General features: G+C 39.5%; 1 protein-coding gene across 1 annotated transcript; it reads right to left on the bottom strand.

The window, feature by feature from the left end:
* Positions 1–16,886: 16,886 nt before the first annotated feature.
* On the bottom strand, positions 16,887–18,565 carry nkx2.4a (NK2 homeobox 4a). Its single transcript, XM_038729498.1, has 2 exons — positions 18,118–18,565; positions 16,887–17,610 (listed from the first exon to the last, which is right to left on the bottom strand). Exons 1-2 carry the CDS (start codon positions 18,485–18,487, stop codon positions 16,946–16,948), a joined length of 1,035 nt encoding a protein of 344 aa, XP_038585426.1. The 5' UTR covers positions 18,488–18,565; the 3' UTR covers positions 16,887–16,945.
* Positions 18,566–18,919: the final 354 nt, after the last annotated feature.

Here is an 18,919-nt window from a genome sequence, read left to right as displayed (position 1 = left end):
GCTAATGCTCAACTTGAATCAACAGACCCCTGACAGCCTGCTACTATTTATTTACTGCTGAGGTTTCAAAGCCGTTATTAACCACTGACACAAACAGGTGAACTATGGCTCTGCTGAGCTTTGTGGGTAGTTGGTTGTGGGCACACAAGGTTACTTACAACATAACCAAGGAATAGCCTTTTGTCATGAAGCACATACTCTATAAAATAGGTCTGAATAAGTCTGAAGCATAAAACATCACATGTATGACCTGGCCCTTCACGTGACACATTTTAACCTCAAGCATTACACATATTACAACCTGTGAGTGCTACATGAAGGTGAAAACGCACTGTAAGTAGTATCGCTGAGAGCTTTACACACCCCACCCACCCACACCCGTCTCACAATGATAAAAGGAAGTACGAGCCATCACTCCTGAGGCTGGAAACTTGTTTGGTATTGAATTATCAGAGCAGAAGAGGCAAACAAGTGCCCTCAAGTCTTGCAGTGCTTGAGCAGGAAGAGGTATTTTGACAATTAGCCCCATGAATTTGTTTCCCTCGGCATCAAACATGAGTGCTATCAATATTTGTTACACAATACACGCACGTGCTGTTCCCAGACTGAGGCTACCCTATTTCTTAAACAACAATATTGTACCATCAGAGCAGAAATATGACAAATCTGCACTTTCACTATGAGTATAGGAATGGGATAGGAGAATGGCATAATTCAACTGGAAGTGTTGGTGCTGGTTTACTTCTAATGATTATTTTGTCTATGTAACAAGTGTGGAGTCTTATGTATTGGCAATCAGCATCACTTTACAATTTGGAAAGCCCAAAGGACAATATGTAGCCTACAATCCAAACATTATTTGCAATTAATATGATGTATACTTTAATATAAAATATGACAGTATGAAAAGAATGCAATGCATTAGCTCGGTGTGAGTATCAGTTAAATTGGCTAGTGATTAGAAGAAAGATTCAAGTCTGGCAACAACACAGCAGGGCACTTGTACACTTTTATGCCACAAAAAATATGAACCATGAATGAACTTAATAAATATGCACACTTACTTAACAATAGAAGAAAAATCAAATGAAATCATGGGTTACGAAGAATTGAGGCTAATTGTCAAACTTTTCAGCCAAATGTATAAACACACAACAAGCTTTTGTCTTTCTGTTATTCACTACAGCCTTGACCAAATGGCCAATAAATCCCAGTTGGGTTGTTGCAACAACAAATAGCAAAAAACTTGCAATATGAATAGAAACACAAATAATTGGGATTATATAAATAAGTGGCTCTCTGAATTGAATGTGATATATTTGATCTCAGAGAGAGATCATATATCACATTCAATTCTATTACATAAATATTTCAATATATAAATAAACAAAACACTACAGCAGCTGTGTATATATATATATATATATATATATATCACACACACACACACACACACACACACAAATTTACAGCTGCTATAGTGTTTTGTTTATTTATATATTGAAATATTTATGTAAAGAATTGAATGTGAAGATAGTAACCCTTCACTGCAACATTCTCCCTTCTGATACCTTGGATATTTTCTAATGAAATGCCTTGAAGCTCTCCATGCACAATATAGCAGCAGATTTCCACCACCCAGGTGTGGTACTGTGCAGCAGCTTTTCTAGAGATCTATACCAAAGACACCTACATCAGATGACCTCTAGTAATGTGACATAAATAGAATATTCATCCTTCAATCCATCAGTGAATTTATTCATTAGTCTACAGTTGGCATATGCATCATGTTAAGAAGGACGACATGGATTTTCCTTCTTTTAAAAATATGGCACAGAATCTTCTTCACTACCACGGAATTAGCTTGAAGGGAAGTCAGTATTATGCAAGGCAGCCCATGAATCTGCTGGATTTAACGTATTCAGCCTCAGGCCCCATCATTGTAAAGAATATGAAGAAATGCATGCTCTACAGCTTTGATGGACACTTGTATAACTTGGATAACTGTTGAGTTACTGGGGGTTTTTCTCCTTCAGCCCCTGCGCCAAGCTAACATATTTTCCAGTGAATTTTGGACACAATTAAACTAGAACTATCGAACAAGATTACACCACGCTAGCGCCTCTGTGAGGGCAAAGGCAAAGAATGCTAAAATGCTCACAATGACAATGCTAGCTTGTTGTGTTAGCAGTTATAGTACTTAACATGTTCACCACTTTAGTTTAGCTGGTGGTGATCAATAATTAGTCATTATCTGTAAAGATAAGATGAAAAAAAAAAAGTCATGCCAATCCATTAAATAGCTGTTGAACCATATCTGTCTGGACCAAAGTGATGGACCAATCGACCAGTTGACCGACCTGAACTGCCATCCCTAAAGACACTTAGCAAGAAAAATGTTCACCTTGAAATTTCAAAAACTAGCAAAAAAGGGAAAAACACTTACAAAATACTTATTTTGTGTTTGCTTCACCATAAGAATATCAGGGCAACTTTGAGCAGACTGTTGAATGTAAGTGCTTTCACCTGACTGAATAAAGCTGCCGTCCCTTAGTACTGCTGCTTGGCCAGGAGATATATGAGCCCTCAGACAGTAGGCTAATGAACATGTAATTTGTTGCATAAAGGTTGAGCATTAAAATATGAAGGCATGTGGACTATTAAAATTAGTAATGATTCCAACTCTGAATTAATTTGAAATTTTAAACGCTAACGTAATGTTTCATTTCCCTCATTATTTTGTTCAAAACATGTTATTACATTTGTGCTTTGTTTTTCAATAAAAGCCAACTTGTTAACCTTGTCAGCTGTGTCCTGTTGGTTAAAGTGAGCAATGCTACAAATGTTGACAGAATTTTTTGGCATACTAAGGGACAAATGTTTCATTCCAAATGAGGTGTCCATTTGTTGATGTCAAATTTATTATTGAATATTAATTAAGCTGTCACTAATTTATGACCTGTTACATTCTCAAGGATGCAATTAAAGGGTAATTTCAGTATTTTTACAACTGGGCACTATTTTCACATATTTTGTTGTCAAAATAACTAATACAAAAAGTTTTGGAATCTGTGCAGTAGATGGAGTCCGGTGCAGTGGCTGCTACATCCTGTCAAAATTACGTCCACAAAAAAGCGCTTCTTTTTGCCACTAACACATTCCAACTGGTACAGCAGGGGTCTGATAATGAAACTGAGCTTTGTAAATCCATAGCAGACAATATACATTAAAATAGAAGCAATTTTAAAAATGGTAAACAGAAATAAACAATATTCAAAGACCATGGACTTCACTCGGGGAGCAGGCGTCGGCTGGACCATGGACTGGACTCGGGGAGTGGGCTCAGCTGGACCACCACCGGAGCTGATGTCGGTCGGTTCCCTGACAGGGCACAAGGAACAGGAGTCGGCTGGACTACCACCAGAGCTGGTGTCGGTCGGTCCACGGACTAAGAATCAGCCTGGACAGGAACCACACCAGCAGCCCCGGGCAATACGGTCTCTTAAGGGTTAGCCAACTGAGGTGCTGTAGGGCTGGGCCGCAGAGACTCTGGTTCACAGTGGAGCTGGCTGGGCAGGAAGCAGGCAGGTGGCAAGCTGCTGGAGCGCTAGCAGGCGGGAAACAAGACAAGATAGCCTCTTTATGACAGTCCTTGATGGCTTCTCTCTACATGGCTTTGAGCTCCACTAACTCACAAATCAAATCCACCAGTTCATCAGAAACAATCTCTGCTGGGTCCATTGTTGGTGAGGTTGTACTATCTAAAAGACTGAGTGCAACAGCCGACAAACTGAGGCGTGGACCCAAAATGCAGACACTAGCAGGGGTGGATAAGTTTGCAGGTTATATTAAATGATTACAGCAAGGTAGTCCAAACACAGGGGTAAGTCCAACAAAGGCAAGGCAATCCAAACACAAAGGAACAATCTGGAAATCCAGGGGTAAACAGAACACAAGGCAGAACACTCAACATTAGACTACAACGCAACAAAGACTCAACACAACTGAGGGCAATATATACTGGGATATACCACATAAACACAAGCAGGCAGGGTAATTAGTCATAGGTGCGAAACATGAGGAATCAAGCCAGACAGGAAAAAAGCTAGGCAAAAACACCAAACACCAAAATTACAAAATAAAACATGTAGTAAAGCTACTGACAATACACAAGGATATAAGTAACTAAACACAACAGAGAACAAAGAAGCAATGATCAACTAACAAAACCTCAACAAGAACACAGAGGCAACGAGTAAGACAGGAATGGACATTAACAAAATAACAGAAAAATACCACACTAGAACCAAAGTGCATGACACAATGTTCAATGGAGCAGTGCTGAGGATGAATTTGAGTTTAAGAGCCTGATAGCTTGGGGGGAAAAGCTGCTCTGCTGTCTGGTGGTGCGGCAGCTTAAAGTTTTATATCTCTTACCAGAAGGCAGAAAGATGAACAGGCTCTGGCAGTTTTGGGTACTGTTGTTTAGTATCCTTTGGGCTCTGCGTAGGCACCTCACCTCACCAATATCACTGATGTTTGGGAGATGGGTACCAATGATCTTCTGAGCAGTTTTACTCACCTGGTCCTGGACCATGCACATCCCATGCCAGTTTGTGATGTTTCCAGTCAGGATGCTTTTCTATTGCTCCCACTTTAAAAGCTGACAAAAAACTTGGCTCGGGAATTTGGCGTTTCTGAGCTTTCTTCACCAGCGTGGAGATGTGAGGCGACCATGTCAAGTTCTCTGTGATGCTAACTCTGAAACTGTTCACCTGCTCCACCTCAGCTACACTGATTTAGACAGGAGTGTGTGTCTTTATCTCCTTTTTCCTGTCTTTTGTCCCTAAGATTCATGAGAGCCGTCCCTGTCAATTGATTAAATCCTGTCATCAAACAGCAGCAGGAACACTACACATGCTGTCCATCTACAGTCTTGTTTAAGTGGTGTGCTGCATGCTCTGCTTACATCCACCTCATACACTTAGATCTATCAAAATAAGCACACAAGATTAGTCTTTTCCTGTCCACAACAAACTGGTCATTCTTCACACAGTTTTTATGTTTATACAATGCAAGTGTGATTACAGTTTTGCTTAAAGGAAGCAATGTCTCAAAAACAATTTGCAAGTACAAAAAACTGGCTTGCTGACACTCGAGTTTGCGATTAACATTGATTAGCATTTCACATCACTGTAGCAATATCTAGATGTCATAGTTTTCAAAATGGTGACGTCTGAAACTAGTCTTGTTATGGTGCACCTGTCAGTACTTGTATCATGAACTAGAAACCAAAGCTCTAGAGGTGAATCACAGTGGTTCATCATGACAGCAAACAGTAGAAGAAAAAGTCCCCAGCTGAAAAAGTAAAGATACTCCCTAAATGATTTTACCACTATAAAACATATTATAAACCATACATCTGTATGAGAGTTTTACAAAACAACAATTAGCATGATTGGCCCAACATCTTTGCGTGCCACCCTACACCCAAGCTCAAATATTGCCACATCTGCATCAAAAGCTTCACAATGTAGTGGAAAGGTGGAACAATGATGAGAAATGTAGATGTAGGGAGTCAGTCCCTGCTGATGAAAGGGGGAAAAATGGATAGTCAAAAACAAACTACCGCACACTGATATGACGAAAAAAATGTATGTTCCAAAAATGGAATGTACTGGTCACGTGACCTATACAGGGTCTACTTTAGCACACCTGTGAGTGTTGTTGTAATTTCACTGTGTGAGCCTGAAGAAGCAATGGGCTAAACGCGTTGCTCACAATAAATGTAGTAAGTCATATCAGTGTGCGGTAGCTTGTTTTTGACTTTTCATAGCCTCATCCTGCTATCTACCAGCACCTGATTGTTGTTGCTGTGCTCGGGGAATTTCTTGTTTTATTGCCCACGGGGGGGAAAAATGGATATTAGCCAAATAACTCCCAGAATGCATTCCTGATCATAGATTGAGAACAGATTTTCCCTTTAAGATGTACCTCATAGCTCTGTTCAATAAATCTAAGCATTATCCTTAATTCCATTCTTTTGTTCAGTTCAGCTATGTGTTGAAGGGATCACTTGTATAGAGGCAGAACAAGCTTTCCACAGAGGTTGAAATTAGATTATACTTTATAAATCTATTTGCATCCCTATTTACTCTCCCACTGTAACTGTCTCCCAGGCAACTCACCTCCACTGCATAATACACCATATTCATATATATGACCTGCACAGTTTACTGACATGATGTTAGCCTCTTAATGGTTGTCATTGCTGCTATAGGCTTACTATGCTCTATTGATTCCATGTCATGATATGTCTATGTATTGCTGTGCAACATTGCAGAGGGCTGTGACCCTGCTACAGTCTGTTTGCACATTGTCACTGCTGTTATCTTGTCTTTTTCTAAAGTGCTTCTATGCTCATATGCCACTTCATTGTAATGCTACTTGTTGCAATATTAAACCTAGTGTGTATTCTGTGTATAACAGAAAATGAAAATTAGTTAGAAACAAGTGAGCTTACCTTTGTAGCCTGGTCCTCATCTCTGCTTGAGGCTACTTTAGCCAATACTAGCACAACACACCTAAATCTCTAACCAAACTGTAGGCATTTTAGTTGTATTGTGGCTGATGTAGGCACCAGATTGGAAGAAGAATGCCTGGAATAAAATAGACGACATTTCTGGTTCTGATGCAATGATTTGTCCCATCTGTACAGTGGATACTCTCTGTGGCCCAGATTAGAAGAATAAATCCAAATATTAAACATTTAATATTGAATCATTATATACACGGCATTGTGTATGTTTAGACTTTTTGTCGCATCTCTACTGCAGACAGAGTTTACACAGGTCCCTTAATTGGTTTGGATTTCATGACAGGAAGTCTGCAACATAGGTAAGACAAGCTAGGAAATGACAAAGAACTACAAAAAGATCTTACCTATACTTTAATTTATCTCAAAAAAGTACATTTTAAAGTGACATTTGCATTGTCGAGTTGACATTCTAACAAACAAACATTAAAATAAAATGATAAATTAGGTGTACTTATATCTTACTAAATCAGTGAAGCTAAAACCAGTTATGTCAGATCTCTTCCATAAAAGCTGCCAGTAGTCATTTTATATTTGACCCTACCATGCAATTTAATCATTGTTATAGCTGACAAGAGAAAGGAAAGAAAGCCTTGATGTCTCATCCTCTGTTGTGTGGTTTTACTTGTTTGAAGTTTGAAGGTTTCTGGAAGGTACTGAGCTTGAAGGTATAGGCTGATAGATTGTACGAAGGGCAACACGGTCAATCAAAGGCCACCTTTCCTCTCTCAGCCCTTGCTTTGGGGTCTTCCTCACGGTAATTCTCTGATTTGACTTTGATGTGCCAATTTGTGCCTGATGAATAATTGTCTGGTTTGCTGATAACTTGTGGGAGTCAAGTGTATTCTGGTGGCACTCAATGCAAATGGGAGATATTTGGGTCCTTCAAATCACGACAGTAGCCCCTCTAAATTTGCCTCCCCGTTCCGTGAGTAAACTGACCAATTAGCTGTGTTTGAAGAAGCCATTTTTGATTAGCGCAATCAGTAAACAGCAAGGCCTCTCCATGATTGTCCCCCTGATTAGATGAGTTGTCACTTGAGAAGTTGTTGGAGATTTTAATTTATGGCCTTATATTGCTGGAAAGTATGCTAATTATCTAATCCATTCTCCACAGTTCAGCAGTTGGATTCAAATTCATCCATACTGTCAATGCTGATGACCTCATTTTTCCTCATAAAGTTTCTAAGTAGCCTCTGAATTGACTGAATCAAGCAAATTGGAAAGCCACCATTTGGGCGTAGGTGGACAGCACTGATGTCAGTGGTGATGACATCAATATGAAGATAGAAGACTGTGCAAGCAACATATTGAATAAAAAATTAAAGGTACTTTCTAAGAGATTTTTTGGTTTATCTCATTTACACATGGTTATATTTACATCCTGTCAGCGCTGGCAACAGGCTCACTACTCATAATTCTGATCAGAGAATAATCTGCATAAGAAAAAGCATCTTATTATTCACACCCATCTTTGAGTGTCTGTGCATTAGATTCTAATTAACACTATACACCAGTCAATTACTAAAGGTCTGAAATAAGTGATACATTAAGGCGCTTCTTATGCAACAAAATCGCCAGCTCTGTAATTCGGTAAATACATTAAGTAAGTAATTATAGCATTTGAATGACATAGCATTCTGAGAGGAATAGGAAATAGGAAATCTAGCATAATGTAGTACCGCACACTTTAACAAACTTGAAAATGTATAGGAGGTGACGGAAAAACAAGTTCTTGCACACATTTTTCACAACATATTTCTTCTTTATTCAAGACATTGTTAAAGTGATGGTCTGTTATATTTGTCAGAGTTTGAATCCACATCGAGTGAAAATAAAAAAGAATTATTTATTATAAAAATTGATTGCTTGACATAGAACACATGCTATCCAACGTGATGAGTTTAAAAAGACTGGCATAAAGTACAATATTCACTTGTGTGTAGAAGCATAGTAGAGTACATAGTGAGGCCACACAAATAACAACAAAAACAGCAAGGATTTCCTAATGGGCCAAGTCATCGTCACTGACAGAATCATCCAGAACTTAAATAAGTAAAAATATACAACTAATAAAGCAGCTGGTGATGTTGCTCTACTTGTGTAGTATAGTCCATTAGTGGGATTGTCTCATTAAGTCGTGTTTTTTTTTCAAATAATAGTTTTTGTATACTCTTTACCTGAGTATTACTAATTTCTAGTTATTCCATTAATACAATAACATTTAAACTTGTTTACCTCATCATTTTCTTTTAGTATGATGTGACTGATGATGGAAGAGAGCTAAGACAGTAATACATTTGCCTCACTCAGCATCACTGACATTTCTGCAATATCTTGAATCACTTGTTGAGGAGGTAAGAAATTCACCCCTAACACCTATGTAAGCTTTACTTTAAAGTTACATTGTGTAATATTATCCAGGGAACACCTGTAGCCCATTGCAGATTGCAGCGTATTGACCACCAAATCCCCAAATGATGCCTTAATCAATACAGCAGACAGAGTAAGTAGACAGGGGAAGGGTGTGTGTGTGACACAAAGCCAGGATTAGGCCTGATTAGGGCAGTTTTAACATGTCCTGCTGATTAGGGGCCAGTGGATCTGACCGCTAATTAGCTGTGAAGTGTGGCTGGCCGCACAGACAGGACAGCGGCAGGAGGAGGGGTTGGCCCAAACTTACCCCCTCCCTCTAACTGTTCCTCCCTCCCTCCCTCCCTTGTCCACTCAGCACCCCCACAAAAGGATCTGGTGCTCTTTGATTGGGTGTGCTGCATTGTGAAGACGGGAGTTGAAAAAGAGTCCCATTTCCCTTTTGCTGTGTGACTACCCCCTGCAGGGTGAAGTCAATGTACCCTTTCTGTGCCTTCGTATGACCAGCTGGCTACAGCGGGGCAAATAAACACTCGAGATCCACTGGCCAGTATGACTCGCATCTGAAACAGAGCCTTTGTCCCATGTGGATTGTGTCCTAATTGGTGTTCCTGAGACAAATTCTCAGTGTGGTTGTTATTTGCACTGATGAGGTTTTAACAGACAGATAATACACGTGATACACGTTACAAGTCATTAACAGATTAATATTAGCCTGCAGGAACAAAAGAGAGAGACTACACTTGCTTTTTCAACATTGACAATAATGTAGATACCAATAGCTGAAAAGAACAAAAATCCAAATGTTATCATTTGTCATTTTCTTGAAATATATCACTTTTTTATTCAATTTAATATTATTGAGCTGAATACAATATCTCACTTTGAAACCAAACTAGTACGACATTTTAGAGCCCAATCTCACCAGAAATGGACAGCTATTTGTGTGAAAAGAAATGCCACATTTTGGCCTGTACTATACAAGAAACATGGACTTTATGGACCTGATACTTTTGGCTTATATGCCCTTAAAATTGTCTTTGTGTGACCCCTTGTTATAAGTTTATGTCAGTCAACAGGGTGATTTTCCGACTCTCCTTTATTTCACAAGGAAAAAGCAATGATTAGAGAATCCAGAAAAAATAAACAGTTACAAACAAATATATTTTGGATTCTCTCCTAGACCAGTAATTGTCTCCCCTCACCCCTCAGATTTATTGTGCAACCCCTTTGCGGTCAGGTTGGGAACCACTGCTTTTAAGTGGAAACTTTATCCTATAGTTATCCAAAATTCCTTAACCTAACCTTAAACCACCCAACATGAACCAAACTTCACAGTAATAATCCAAAACATAAAGCCATCACTTTTTGCTTAGCATTTTTGTTTATCATTGAAAATTTACAAACTGGAGTTACGATCTATGAAATTATATTGATGTCACTTATACCTGAAGTAATTTGTGTATTTCCAGAAGTTGAAGGGAATTCTACTGTGTACCCACATTTCCCTACCCCGCCTCCACCCTGAAATCCTCTGACCATAGCAACTCAAGAGGAAGAGAGGAGAGAGTAAAAGGAACATGGGATTTGGGGCGTAATCCTGTTTGTCCTCGGGGTCACATGCCCTACAGAGTTGAGATTGTCAGCTACAATCTGGAAGTTTATTCGAGGGACAAACAGCAGTCTAATTGTAATTCCCTGGAGAGCAGTCAGTGTCTCCAGCTGAATGCTGGAGAGGAGACAGGTTGCTGCAAGATGATAATTGAAAAGAAAGTGGGTGGTCCTCTTTGGCCCTCGTGGCCCTCTGGGACAGTTATTTTAAGACTCCTGCATGTTTTAGAGGGGGCAGATTATAGAATGTTATATTTGAAGAAATGATTATGTCCTTCTGGGCTTAATTTGACAGACGTAGCTATTGAGTGGTTGCTGTTTCTGTTGTCTTTTGCCATTCATGTTAATTTGCCTGTGTGTGTTTTTGACTTTTTGCTGTGGATCATTGCCCCACACTTAATAGTTCTGACAGCATTTTTCATTTTTTATTTTTTTTAATAAACATGTTTAAAGCCTTGTCCTTGAATTTTTCAGAGCATTTTATTTTACTTTGTATGATTTCTGACTCCCATGTGTGTTTGTGTGTTATGTGTTTGCACCATGCGCATCTATTCATCTCAAATTAAAATGCACAACTGTGTGTATCTAAATTCATAGACTGTGTATTGAGATTCAATTGTGACTATGAAAAGAAATGAAACAATAAAACGAACACACTTACTGGCACACACACACACATAGATAACTATGCCCTAGCCAGCACACACTGATCTTATCCATTGCCTACCTTCATTGAACTGCTCTTCAGCCCTGGCCCTATTAACCAGTAATCCGCAGACTGGCAGCTGGCCATTACTGTGGCAACGGTGAGCTGAGACAAAACTGCTTGATGGTTCAAAAGTAAAGACAAGTATTGTGAAGGACAGAGATGAACTCTTTTGTCCTGTAAATGTTTCGGTTCATATTTCTGAACACAAAAACTCACTTTCTTACTCTATTTTTCACTTGAACTCTTTACATATTTGGAGGTGACGATTAAAGGTTTTTATGCTGATTGATTTTCTTTTTTGTCATTCTGAGGCAATTGAAACCCATTCCAAGGATTATATCATATCATTATATCATGAATAGCCCTGTCAATATAACAGACAAGAGCATTTTGAATGGCTTACAAATCTCTTAAAGAAGCTTGTCCTTCATGTCATGAAAACATTGGTTTGGATGTTTACAGTCATTTGTGTGAGGTAAATCTGTCTCTTTTTACTTCACTGTTTTTGACAGTGGATGTCTAAGGTCAGATTTATACACTCTATGGAATAACATGCATTTTAGATCAAGAACTTTCATCTTTATGGTGACAAAAGTATGTCAGACATTTTTGTATGAAAGCACATTCTTTTGGAAATCCTGAAAATTAAAGTAATCATAATACATGAAATTTCTTCTGGCAATATTATGTTTATGTTGATATTATTGTTATCGCTTAGTCTGTCCTCACATTTAGTTTGTGTTCCTTTACGGAGGCTCTGACTCATTGCAGTTCTGCAAGTGTAAAATGGCAAAACATCTAAATTGCACCAACGTACTGTGTGAGACACTGAAATTGTACAGAGGCCTACTGGTGCATTTTTAGCAGCCTCTGTCATTTATACAAAAAGGAAAGGCATATATGAAGAATTTAAAAAGAGAGCGATCAGAATGTGTGTAAATGTTTCATTTTGCCTTCAAATGTAGTGATTTCAAAGGAAGTATGCACATTGTTTAAGTGCAATGTGCTTAATGTCACAGCCTTTCGCCCATGTCTCATTACGTTATTACACAGTAAAGCAGGTCTTTCTCGAAACTCTCCTGTCTTGGAGTCTGTGCACAGTGGCACCTCAGTAGGGGCTCCACGGCCGTAAGATTTTTGAATTGGCTAAACAAATTTTCTTAAAGAAGAGTTTGTGGGACTTAATGAGGCATAACTAATGGAGGTCCCACAATCATCAGTGCCATGCTGGAAGCACCATGGCAGGACAGAGCTGCCATTGATTCTTGCTTCAAACCTCTTGAGTTCCTAATCAGCTTCTTTGGTTGTGCGTTTCAGGCCTGACAAACCTATTGTTGTCCTGTGTCACTGGAGGTCAGTAGTTATTAGTGGCAACTGAAAACAGTTTCTCTAACTACTTATGAGCGAATTGAATAACATGCATAGGGGGACTTGGAGGGGGGATTACTGGCAGCACAGCGAGTCCGGCCGGCGCAGGAGAGAATGTGACATGGTTTTCTAATAAGGGATGCTGCCCCCACCACACACACACACTCCTAACCTGGTCCTCCATCCTTCATCCTCTGCACCCCCCACCCCACTCTACAGACATTTGTGAATAGTCTTCAAAAGGTTGCTTTGGCCCTGCAATCCCTGGTATTGCTAAAATGGTATTCATAGTAAGCAATGGAATTAGCCAGTGCAAGTCCTGGAATAGCATATAATTGTGTGTGTGCATGTGTGTCTGTATGTGCATTTGAGTTCATGTTATCGTCAAACCAAAGGCAACGGTAAAAATGTGGTTTCATGTATTTAATTTCATGGAAATCTATTAGAGTGAGAATTGCTTTCAGAGTCCTATGACCTTCTTGAAATGTTTTTTTTTCACTCTGTAGGAAGATGATTATTTGCAGGCTATTTTTTCCATTTGAAAATGACTGGAATTAGGGAACTTCTTGCTCCCTGGGGCAGGCACAGATTTGTCACAGAAAAGAGAAAGATTGTCTCTCCTTGGCAGAATACCAGGGCAATACACTAATTAAAATTGCGCTCTGTGTCTCTGAGAGCTTGCCAATTCAATGCATTCATTCGCATGGTGAAATGAAAAGCGGACCTCTCCTCTCCTAGTCATTTCACATGGGGCAAGATTTGGGGACTCTGGGGAAGGAAGAAGAGAGGAGGTGGTGGAACTTGTGGAGGAAAAAAACAACAACTTTGGATATCACTACATGCTTAATATATGCTAATGATGTCTGTATATATTATATACATGCATTTATGTTAGGATACAAAAAATCAATAATATAAAACCTTCTCTGCAAAGTAGAGCCACATCCTTCCATACCTGTGTCTTCAAAAAAAATCTTACCCACTATGTTCCACTCAGAAACTAGGCCAGCTTTTAGCTTTCTGTAATTGCCAACAACACAAAACAATTTCCCCTCCTGTTGTACTGGCAAAACTAAAAAATAGTGTACTGTGACGTATGATTATGGTTATATGTTTGGCCTATGTTTCCGTGTAAACTATACAGCCAATAATGTTAAGCCCTTGCCAATTAGCGCTCTCTAGGTTGCTAGGTCGCCATGGTCAATTGAGGAACACATCAATAGGACTTGAAAAGGTTTCTCTGCGATCAGACCTTCTGACATATTAAGTATAATGGGGAGGAAGGGAGTTGGGGGGGGGGGGGGTGTTGCAGAGACTGAAGCAAGGCTTCACATTATGCAGTGCAATCTGCAATTACCTGAGAAGAATAGTCAAAAAATTCTTTACATCAGTGAAATACATTATCCTCTGCTGCTGCTCTAGGAATACATGGCATTGAGGTAGTGATAGACCCCTTCAAGCTCTGACAGAAATATCTGCTTTGTGTAAGAGAGGCAATTTTTTTTATCATGTACGACTTATTTAGTTGCTTTGTTTGTGTTTGTGAATGTGAGCTGCATGTGCATGCACATGAGCATATATGCATCTAATTATATGCATGCATGAGCACGTGCATGTGGGTGTGGATGTAGTTAACACAGACAACCTTTAAACTGGTTCTGCGACTACATAAAAGGACGTAACACCACACAGTACACCAAACTTTTCAGGTAGAAATGATGATGCCAGCACCAATTACAGTACCCAGCCTGTCTCATATATCCTTACAAAGAGAGGTACCCCCCAATAAACTGAGAGAAGCAACAGGCACAATAGCAAGTGATTACCAAGCATAGCCTATTAGTGCACCATAACTATGGCTATTGAAAAGAGAAAAGAATGGCTTCACCTCCACTTTCATTTCATGTGGTACACTATCAGAACCTTTGTTGACAGCTCATTCATGCCCTCAATTTAGAGACAAAATCTATCAACATCTTGCAGCATCAAAGTGTATATTGTGGAATGCATTTCTCTTTTTAATGCTCTTATCAAACTCCCTTCTGATGGAGTTGCAGCGCCCAATTCCGAATGTCAGGTGCATATTGGCTCTGATACTTCCTTCGAGTGTAGGGATGATAGCACATATACATACAGCTGCCAGGTATGTGAAGGGGTTGGAAATGGGGGCTCTCCAAGGTCTCCATTGAGACACACTGATAGCCATCATCATCATCACAGGGTGTCATCAACAAGGGGATTGAGAAGTAATTTTCAAACATGTTTAAATGACCACAGGAAATGAAATGTTAGATCCTATTATCAGCCACTGCTGGTGTAAAAAAGGTTTTGGAGGACAGAAGCAAAAGGGGGACGACTCTGATGCTAAGTGATGACCTTAAACACTTTGGAGTTTGTTTGCACAAATCATTCATCTTCTAAAGAGATTGATCAGAGTGAAGCCTGTGTATGTGTGTGTGTGTGTGTGTGTGTGTGTGTGTATGTGTGTGTGTGTGTGTGTGTGTGTGTGTGTGTGTGTGTGAATGACAAAAAAGTGTGACAAAGTGCTGCTGGGTATTTTGCTTAGTGTTTCAATGCATGAGGTAGAAAAAACGATATAACTATCATTTAAAATCAAAATAACAGTAAATACATAATCATTTGCAGTATTTTTTATTAACTTTGGGGACATTCTTTGGAAGCCTTAATACGTTAATTAGGTTTGTGACATATTTTGTCAAACAATAATTGGATCGGGAACTATTACAAGAAATAGGTTTAAAACAAAGAAGATTTGACTTTCAAGTTCAGATTTTTAAGGATTAGACATGTTGTAGTTCATTTGGATGATAGTAGCATGTTCTTATTTTAATATCACTAACAGTGCGCTAATACTAAATATTAATACACGAAACACGTAACTGACTCCCATACAGTTTCACTTACGTTAAAATTCAGTTTTAGCGAAAAGCGAAGAATTTGAGATAAATGTTAAGGAGTTCAAAGTTACATTAAGAAAGTTTATTTGTTGTTCTGTTTATTTATTTTAAAGTGATATTAGAAACCTTTATTTTGATAAATTTAGCAAACCGAATGAGCCCTGTGCATAATAATAATAATAATAATAATAATAATAACAATAATAATATTAATGTACCCTATAATTAGATAGTAATTACATTTAATGTAGCATAATAACTATGCGAAGGATGTACTGTAATATATTCGTTCTTACAGTAATTATTAGTCATTGTGTATTTTATGGAAGCTCGCATTCACAATGAAATTGACCAATTACCTTGCGGCAAAACGAAGGTCTGGGCCTATTAAACACAGTGAGATCAACATGTTTGAAGAGTGTAAAAAAAAGAATTATCGCCCTACGTATATGTGAATGCATAAATTCACGTCATTATTAAACCTGCTGGAAAGTGTCGGTGATTTTTTGAGGGTGATTTCCCGGTCCTAGAGTCTTGCAGACATCCTCCATGAAAGGCAGCCCTCCAAAATGTCACATGAACAATGCTGGCTCCCTCATCGACCTTGCTTTCCAGCTCAATTTGGTCTCAATCACAACATAATGAAAATGCACTCCAAAACAGATTCCTTTTAAAAAATTACTTCTTCAGGAATAGCTCTCACACTTCAAGTTATTTATTGTTAACGTTCACTTGGTTTTGAAACATATACAGCAGCCATCACGCATTTGTTCCTTTTTAACTTACAAAAGAATAAAGAAAACATAAAAGTGGACGCAATAACGATTATTATACAGTTAAACGCATTCTTGTGTGTTAGCCAAATATACAAGTCCCTACTTTATTTAATAAGTCTAAATGAATACATTAGTTTACAATATTAATATGATAAAATACCAGGATATCACCGCAAATAAGGAGTGGTGGCTAGTGTACTTCAAACCTGATCCCACCTCTCCCCCCAGTTCGCACTCAAGTGAAGCAGCATTCCTTTTTGTTTCAACAACATAGACTACGTTTAAAACATCATGAGGAAGGTCCAAAACATGGATTAGAAAAGGTCCAAAAACGAAATAATTGCTTTCAAGGGCAGCCATTTCTGTAATGTTCAAAAATAGACTCCCCTCTTAGAGATGTCAAGAAAATGTGCCCTGATCAGCTGGTGCGCCTCTGTGCGCTTTGTCCCTCCAACACCAAAGGGCCCCGCAATTTCAGCATATATATATATATATATATATATATATATATATATATATATATATATGCTCTTGCATGGGCTCATCCGCAGGTTCACATAGAAAAAGTTGAAAAGTGACAGTATTGTAGTAAGTCCTACCACGTTCTGCCGTAGAGGAGGTTTGAGCTGACCATGTTACTGGTGTAATCTACAGCAGATGTGTCTATCTGGGCCATGTTGAGCTGGCTGTGCAGTGAGGGGGGGCTGGGCGACATCTCCTCCAGCTCCAAAGCGTTCACCTGCTGCTGGCTTTGATGCTGGCTGAGGCTGCTGGTCGAGGATGCGAGCACAACTCCGGCTCCGTTCTGTTGTTGGCTTTGTTGTTGGCTCTGTTGTACCTGTTGCTGGTTCGGCGTCGGCGTGTTAGAGCCGTTCTGGCACGGTTTACCGTCCTTCACCAGAACTGGCACGGCAACGCGCCTCGGGGACTGCGCCTGCTGTTGGCACAGGTTACCGTCCTGTTGCTGCTGCTGCTGCAGCTGCTGCGCTGCCTTGTCCTTGGCCTGGCGCTTCATCTTGTACCGGTGGTTCTGAAACCAGATCTTCACCTGGGTCGGTGTCAGGTGAATCATGCTGGCCAGGTGCTCTCTCTCAGGCGCTGACAGGTATTTCTGCTGCTTAAACCTCCTCTCCAGCTCGTAGACCTGAGCCTGCGAAAACAGGACGCGCCGTTTCCTCCTGGGCGCAGCGTGGAGAGCTGGCATGGATTTGGTGGCGTCCGCCATTCCGGTGAGACCCCCCATGCCGGTCATGTTCATACCTGTGGAAGGTCCCATGAATCTAGAAACTTAAAAATATACATACATATACGTGCGTTCAATAAACAGAAGAGGAGAACACTGTTTCGCCTGAAGTAGTCTTTATTGATTAGTGGCTGTATTATGCGTTCATTACTGAAGTTAGAAAGCATCAGCTTAAAAAAACATATTTCAAAAATAATAATAATAATAAATAATAATAATAATAATAATAATAATAATAATAATAACGAAACATATCCAGATCTTGCTTCTAAATATTGGCTTATGCCAAAGATAAAAAAGTCAAGCCAGACTTGAAAAAATGATCTCCTTTTCAGTTTAACCGTCATAAATGGTCAGTTTAAATTACATTATTAGCATTAACTGTTTATCATTACCCCCAAAATATAAATTCTATATTTTTAAAAAGTGATACATATTATATATTATGCCAATGTCAATTTAATATTTTTATTTAGGATGAAATAAATTCAGAAAAGAGTATATAAATGGAGTAAATAACTTACTTGTGGAGTATCTTGGATCAGGGTTGGCGCTGTACCACCCTGTTGCTGCTGCACTATTCCGCATGCTTTCCTGGTACGACGGGAGGTCTCCCATGTTGCCAATGCTTCCATTGCAGTATCCCCCCATTGCGCTGTGGGAGAACTGGGAGACGGTATGCGGCATGTGGTAAGTGGTGGCCACGGTGGCGTTATGGCCCATGGAGTGCTGTTGCATGCCGGTCTGAGACACCTGAGGCTGTCGGTAGGCTCCCAGTGGAGAGGTTAGGTTCCCTGCGCCGTCCATGCCACCAAACTTCTTGTAGGTCTCCTCGATTGGACTCAAAATATCTGTCACTGAAAAAGGCGTTGTGTGCTTTGGGCTCAACGACATGATTCAGAAAGCAGGTAGATTTTTGTGTTTGAGCAGATCAACCGTGTTGTTGTATCGGCTCTCTCCTTGGTGGATGTCTACGTAAGAGAGTGCTTGTAGTGCGCCTGAGATCCTATTGATCGCCTTGGAGAAGGAGGCGAGCCCAGGGCGCTCTTAGCCCGGGTTTATTGGAGCCAGGAGCCAGGTTTACGACAAACACAGGGGGCGGAGCAAAACTCCTAAACCAGCAAACAATAGTCATTGACATTTTAGGGAAATAATTCATGAAAATGCACTTTTCTTTATAGTAACTTGCATACATGAATAAAACGACGCCACATATTTATGATTAAGTCCTTTGTGATAACTATATACAGGTGTGAATACACCGTTTTGTTCTGCACATCAGCTGTTCTGACCACATATGACTATTTTGCGTCAGTAGGGAATTCC

This window comes from Micropterus salmoides, unplaced genomic scaffold (assembly GCF_014851395.1).
Source record: "Micropterus salmoides isolate LMB-PRFRI ecotype aquatic unplaced genomic scaffold, ASM1485139v1 Ms_hic_scaffold_19, whole genome shotgun sequence".
Classification (NCBI taxonomy): Eukaryota; Metazoa; Chordata; class Actinopteri; order Centrarchiformes; family Centrarchidae; genus Micropterus; species Micropterus salmoides.
The sequence above is the reverse complement of the archived record's forward strand: the minus strand, read 5'-3'. Positions and strand labels throughout refer to the sequence as shown.